General features: G+C 35.7%; 2 protein-coding genes across 2 annotated transcripts; both read right to left on the bottom strand.

Moving 5' to 3' along the window:
- Nucleotides 1-1,945: 1,945 nt before the first annotated feature.
- On the bottom strand, nucleotides 1,946-3,552 carry LOC130641840 (uncharacterized). The gene is made up of 2 exons (XM_057448828.1): nucleotides 2,984-3,552; nucleotides 1,946-2,851 (listed from the first exon to the last, which is right to left on the bottom strand). The coding sequence occupies exons 1-2, from the start codon at nucleotides 3,435-3,437 to the stop codon at nucleotides 2,307-2,309; spliced, it is 999 nt and encodes a 332-aa protein (XP_057304811.1). The 5' UTR covers nucleotides 3,438-3,552; the 3' UTR covers nucleotides 1,946-2,306.
- Nucleotides 3,553-5,372: 1,820 nt separating this feature from the next.
- Nucleotides 5,373-7,134, bottom strand: LOC130642323 (uncharacterized). The gene is made up of 2 exons (XM_057449411.1): nucleotides 6,363-7,134; nucleotides 5,373-6,277 (listed from the first exon to the last, which is right to left on the bottom strand). Exons 1-2 carry the CDS (start codon nucleotides 7,132-7,134, stop codon nucleotides 5,373-5,375), a joined length of 1,677 nt encoding a protein of 558 aa, XP_057305394.1.

The following is a 7,134-nucleotide window of genomic DNA, read 5'->3' as shown; positions in this document are numbered from 1 at the left end:
GATGTCTCTCCGATTTCCGGAAGTCTTCTTCAAATAAGTGATTTTCTGTGTTGTTATTTTCAATATCTGCACCATCAAGAATAGCCGTATCTCTGAAAATGTAAATAAAACATTTAATTAAATGATTCAAACAATCAATTGGGTTAAAGATTGGTCAGTTATTAAAGCTACATAAACATGTAGCTTTTGCCAGCATAGTTAAACATTGACTTACGCAGATTCGTTCAACACAATCGATTCTTCAGTTTCTGAAGAAATGGATTTAAGGACACCTCTAAAAAATGGGAATAGAATAAAAATGTATTTAGCAAATTCACTGCACTAGACGAAATATCGAAATTAAAAAATTAAAAGAACTGTCAGTAACATTTTTGACACTAGACAAAGCACATATAACCAGTTTTTTTATTTGGTAAATATGGTGAATAGAACTTACTTTTTCTTGAGGAAGTTGAAGAAATCTGAAAGCTTCTCCATCATTCTTATTTGTGTTCCACATTTCAAAGATAGCTAGCTACAATATCATTATTTTGTTCTTTAGCTACATAGCAAAGGAAAATTCTCTTCACTTAAAAATGCTGTTGACTTTTTCAAGACATAACAAAAGTTATCATTAACGAATTGTCAGCAATGGAAGGCTTCCTATTTCAAAGATCAAATAATCATATCCAACCTTCCAAGAATAAGCATATTCTTTAGAGGAGCAAAACCTCTAGAATTTAAATTTTAAGACTTAACTGGTCGAGTTCATCATTGTACGTGCACTTTGTAAATTTCCTTCTTCCTGTAACGAATCCAGTAAAATGATAAGAAAAACTAGGCGCCAATTTGTGAAGAAAACGAAAGTGAAATCAAATAATATTCTGCACAAAAACTCAATATTTTGTTCTGACACCTTTGCGCTTCTGCACAAGTGTCACACTTTTTGACATTGATGATATGAGATTGTCAATAGTTTATTTCGGAACACCAGTCAACATGGTTTGATAATTCGTTCACAAACTCTTCATATGTTTCTGTTGTGATGTTCTATTTCATCGCGTCTTCTTGTGTACGATATTTTGACCATGACGTAACCCTTGCACTTCCAGGCCATTTTTGCTGCTTTGAAATTTTGTTTAGGACATCCATCCTGATGAAACTTGTAAGGTTGCGCAGACCCGCACTTTGCAAAGGCAAGTGTGAATTGTTCATAAATAACATACCTCTCAAAATTTTCGCTATCGATTTTCCAGTCATGATGGTGACACATGACAACCCCATTACCAAAACTTATTGCAACGAATAAATTTGCCATATTAACCCACTGCCTTTTTTCCCCCTTTCATTGTGATGGAGTGATCTTTGGGCCTACGTCAGGTCATACTTGATGCCGTCCTCGCCTCTCCAGCCGTGTTGGGAATATTTGTAAATCCAATCCCATCCAATTGAAACCCAGTCTCCTTAGCCAAGAGAATTAACTGTTGCTTAAAAAATGTTTGAAAACGTGTTAGAACATCTTTCGAACGTTGATACTGGAATAAAGGGGGCTTTGTACCATTAGTGCGGTGGATTCATCGCAACTTAAGAATTGCTCAGCTTACATACTGTTCTTTAGTAGAAATAAGCCTTCTTTTCTGCAACAAAGTAAATCGGGGGAGGAAATTTTCCTAGTGGTTGCAATTCACCCCGGCACCGTGAAAGTGGAGTTTGCGCACTCCTTTCTCATTCGTGAGACCATGTAAGAAGCATAGCAAGGGGGCTTGACGTTTTGTTTTCTCTTTGGGGTTGACCATCCCACTTGTTACCCCAGTCCATTAGTTCGCTCACTTGGCAGGGTGGTCTACTCTAGGAGCCTGGGGGGGGGGGGGGGCGTGAGTATGCACTTCAATGTACACTAGGTCTGACTTCAAATCCTAAAAGTACATGATGGAAAGGTCAGAAAAAACTTACTTTCCCATTTTGGTTCATGGTCGTTTGGCGGGAAAGATGGCGGAAGGGCTCAAAAAATGCATAAGGGCGTAATTTCCCAAATATGGTCATGTTATATATCAATCGATCACAAATTTAATACTGATCAATAATCACATTAGAACTTGGGTCTGAAAATGTACCGTTCAAAAGTTAGAAGCATTTAAGTGAAGCATACTAAACTAAAAATTTCAATACTGATCATAATTTGGAGTATTGTAATATATTTTATTCAGGCTCTTGATAAAAAATCTTGATCAAACGATAAGAGTAAAACGACACTATATATATAAAAAACTATTATAACAAAAATATCATGCGCCTTTGTTCGTTGATGATATAGAGATTTACTAATTTCATCCGAATGGGTTTTGACACTCTTCGCGTTTGCAGTTACAATATTGACAACAGTTAATGTTATTTATTCGACATATACAGACATTAGCTCGAGCACATTTCAGACAGTTGCAAGGCTGTGGTAAATCATCAGGCAAAACGTCATCTTCAGTTATTTTTGGCTTCAGGCAATCACCTTCTTCATCCAATACGTAGCCGTAATGTGTTGGATCTATGTCAATACTTCTCACAAATGGGGCATGTAACCATACATACGTTTGAAGATAGGCACGTTTAATATGTAATATTGCACTCGACGATGTGGGAGGAAGCTTCTCTAAATCTAACAGTTGCGATTTTTTATAATAGATCTTGTTTCGTAACTGATCAAATGTTGTAACGTCCTTATCTTTTGAAATACAATGTACCATAAAATGTTGTGCAAAGTCGACTAATTCTTCATTCAAAGTAGATACACCAAAGAAAGATAGTTCACCAAAACAACTTCCAGACGCAACTTTTAATGCTGCTGTTTTTGTTCCAATTTTGCTTGTTGTGTCGCATCCTATAAAAAAAGATTTCATGAATTGCATGTTTAAAGTGAATGAACAGTTAAATTTTGAATACATGTTTACATTGCAGGTCTACAGTTACTACATTAACAAATGTACTCAATATTCTCAAATTATGGTTCAACCTGTTAATGCATGCACAGCTGGTAAGATATCTATAACTTCAGGAGCAATCCTCTCTGCCAGATCATAAACAGGAAATGCAACTCTTGTACCGCTCCTACCGCTGACTACCCACAACTCATTCAAACCATTGAAAATCCAACGCTTGAAATGGTAAACAGAACATACAAAAACATCAGTATCTGGAGAAGCAACTATAACTTTCTCAAATCTTTCTTCTGAGATTGACTGGCTAACATGGTACATGATGCGATCATCAGCTTCTTCGTGATCATTGCTGAGTGATGGAACAACAGATCTCTCCCCATTGCAAAGCTTCAAACAAGATGTTATATCATCGGTGTTTGCACCACCAAGGAAAACAGGAATTTCTGATCGACAACACTCAATCATCCAATTGATGAACATTTGCTGGAGACCCATTTTGTTTTCTGAGGATGACCAAAACCTATCCATTTCAACAGGTAATTACTGCTTGAAGTGTGTAATTTTGACTTCGATTGGATCAGCTTTCATTCTCCTATTACGTTCATCTTGTTTGATACTTTGTTGAAGGTACAGATCGAATATTATGTCTATCGTTTCACAGTTTTTCGATAGGTTGACAAATATCTTCCATAATGCCTTTGCAAAATCTTCGTATGTCTTCAATTTCATTTTTTTGGTAGGTAATTTACGAGCATAACCCATAAAATCGATAGCAATCATTGATTTCATTTCCACATTATTTGGAACATTTGCTGGGCAATCTTCCTTCAAAAGCTTTTTCATTTCTTGCGCGAGCTCTGATTTAGGGGACTTCCTTAGGTTTCCATCTTTAGTCAGGTAAAACGAAGTACTTGATACTTCATATGACAGAAGATTTTCGACATTGTATTGTCTAAGACGTGCATAATCCATTATTCGAAGAAAAGATATAGTTTCTTTTTTGACATCGATTGTATGCAAACGTTTTGCTTTTGTTGAAGATCGAGTCATTGGTATTGTATCAAACAACTTCTTGCTTTTTTCTTCAAGTCTTTCAATCTTGAATTTTTTGTAAGACTCCTGTCCCAAAGTGATACTTTTCAAGTCAAATTCAGCAGATTTATCATTTAACTTTGCTCCAGTGGCTATATTCATTATTTGATTTTCCAATGCATTAAATGGGTTACCTCTACCATCGATATAGGCACTGAGCTGTTTGACTAGCTTTCTATCACTCTCTGTTCGTTTAGTAGAAAACTCATGGTGCAAAGAATATTCATCGTCGTCGCTGATACCTGATATATCACGCAAAAACTTGGTATAATTAGATTTTTCATGCTTCACAAGATTCCATTTACACACTGCTTCTTTTCTACGAGTTATTCCAATGATACCGGACGAACTCTTGGCTGGTTTATTGTACTTTGGTTCAAGAGCTTGATCCATCGGTATCGCACTCCCTTTTCTCTGGGATAACTTTGCAACAAAACCTCCCTCCTTGAAAGATATATATATCAATGGGAACTCTGACTCTAATGCTAAACAATCTTCAAAATATATTGGTAGCCATCGCTTGTAATTTGTTCTATCGAAAGCAAACACTAATGACAATCCACGTTCGATTGCTGAAAGATGCAATTCCCAGTCACCTTCTCTGTGAGAACGCGTAAGATCTCTTAACACTGGGTAGATGCTTGTCAGAAATGTATCCCAGTACAAAAATTGGTTACTTTTAACTCTGCCATCTTGTCTGAACGAATCAATTTTCATTTCATGAAATTGTGTTTGAAGTTTTTCCCATTCGGTGATAGTCTTTTTAACTTCACATGTTGGTATTAATGTATTGAGTAATTCGACCTGAAGCTTGATTTCCTCATATGAATCTTTGTTTTCTGCAGTGAATTGCTTCAACAAGAGAGTATAGAAAACCTCTGATAATAATGACATTCCACGCAAACCGCGATTGTAGTTGCCACCATTCATAACAGTATTGACAATTGCAGGACCAAATACCTCATTTTCCACAAATATGGAATCAATCCCAACATCTTCCAAGTACTTTCCACAACATGCGATGATCACCTTTTCAAAATGAAATCCACCAAGACCAAGGAATATATTTTTAAAGAGTGTTGGATTTAGCAGTTGCAGCTCTTTTGCCAAACGGTAAACGCCTTCATCACACCATAGTGGTCCATATGGCTAATCCTTTTGAGATAAAACATCTTGAAAGTTTTTCATGACTGTAAAAATGGTATCGTATGAAGTTGCTGGGTATGGTATGATTGGTGTAAATGCAACACTTATTATCTGTGGTGCTATATCTTGAAAGACGCTATTTGTAGCTGAGAGTGATGGAATACCAGCATTACTATCACCAGAGAAATACCTTGCAGCAATCCATGTTTCATAATACTTTTGTGATTATTTAATAACAGCCGTTAAATTTGGAGGCTTCTTTGAGATGAAATCATTTGAAATTTCACCACGTTTTGAAAATCTTCCCATCTTAATCAAATTCTGGCAATCTAAAGCACAGCTAAGACTTCTTTTCTGTCGTGAAAATTTACGAATTTCTTCAGTTTTTTGGCTCATTGTGTTCCCCTCACGGTCCTTCTTTTCATTTTGAAAGAGCATGAGGATAGTATCATGGCTCCCTCCTATTCCAGATGGTGTGTTTTCATCATGATCAAAATTATCAGTAGCACCGTGAATAATGGAAGTTGATGTGATACTTTTTGATATTGGTACTCTATTTGTACCAGCTATATCAATTGTGTGTTGGGTGATGCCAATGTCAATACGTTCTAGGTCGTCATAACTGATACACAGTCCTAAGCGGTTCAAAATTTGAATCAGATTTTTCGATTTACATGTGTCGTGAATACACTGGGCAATTGCAGTGTGTAATGGTGTTTTCTTTTGACCGTCTGTAATCAAATTGAAAACTATCTGAAAGATTACATCACACTTCCTTTTAATCTGTTCTGAATAACTTCGATTGGAAAATAATATTTTGAAAAACTTCTCCCAATAAGGAAGTGCACTACTTGAATGATAGTACTGTAAACTTAGCTCTAAATCACTGGCATATCTGAAGCTGTTATCGAGGTTAAAGTCAAAGTTCTCACACTCTGATCTCAATTTATTTGCACATACTTCAATTGGGTTGTTTGATCGCATTGTTTCTATAACTGTTGCAGTAGTGTGTGTGTCAGATAAATAAAACATCTGTGATTTCTTCCTATCTTTTGGATATGTAAATGATAATTCTTCTCCAAAGTTGTCAATTAGAAGTGTCTTCAATGTTCTGTTCGTAACATAGGCTTCTATAAATAACGCGAAAGAAATTACGAATTGAAAAAAGAAACGAGGGGTGTCCAGTAATAAATTAATGAAAAGAATAATTCATACCACTATTATGTTCCTTTTCCAAAATTTCATTCAACTGGTCTCGACAAAATGACATTGAATAAGCATGTTTTTTCAAATCCAGAGTTGAAAGGAAGTTTTTAAATGTATTTGCAAATACTGCCCCTTCATGATGTTCGTTTCTGGCATACATTATAGCTTCTATATCACGTTCAAATTTCACAATATAGCCATTCAAGCACTTTCTGTGATACACAATGTCAGCTGCAAAAATATCACCAGGACACTTAAGTAACACACATCTGTCATAAACAGCATCTTTGTTGAATTTTATTGCAGATAAAAATGAATTAGCTTGTCTTATTTCGCAAATTGGAAAACGCTTCAAATCACCTTTGAATTTGATATGGTTACAAATAACACATGGCTTCTCAGCTAGAGCTGGAGGACTGGAAACATTTGATTTATTTCGTTTTGGTTTAACTTCAAGATCTTCTGTGCTTGTTGCTGTTTCATTCCTACTTTCAAATCTCTCTTTAGAACGTACATACCGGGGATAGCAAGTATTGACATGGTAGTTGATATCATCGTATTGACTCAATGGTATCCCCTTCAATAAATCATCATTCAAACTTTTTGAACAGTTAAATATAGCATTTCTTCCATTCTCTGTACTTGTAAGTTTCTTGTTTCCCTTATTATCTTGTTTTTTCTGACAAATAATACACTTGGTAAGGTCTTTTGTACTCTTTTTACTATCTTCTTTTGTACAAGACGGTGCATGTAGCTTTGTAGGCGATTCAACACTAGTCAT

This window comes from Hydractinia symbiolongicarpus, chromosome 4 (assembly GCF_029227915.1).
Source record: "Hydractinia symbiolongicarpus strain clone_291-10 chromosome 4, HSymV2.1, whole genome shotgun sequence".
NCBI classification, from domain to species: domain Eukaryota; kingdom Metazoa; phylum Cnidaria; class Hydrozoa; order Anthoathecata; family Hydractiniidae; genus Hydractinia; species Hydractinia symbiolongicarpus.
The sequence above is the reverse complement of the archived record's forward strand: the minus strand, read 5'-3'. Positions and strand labels throughout refer to the sequence as shown.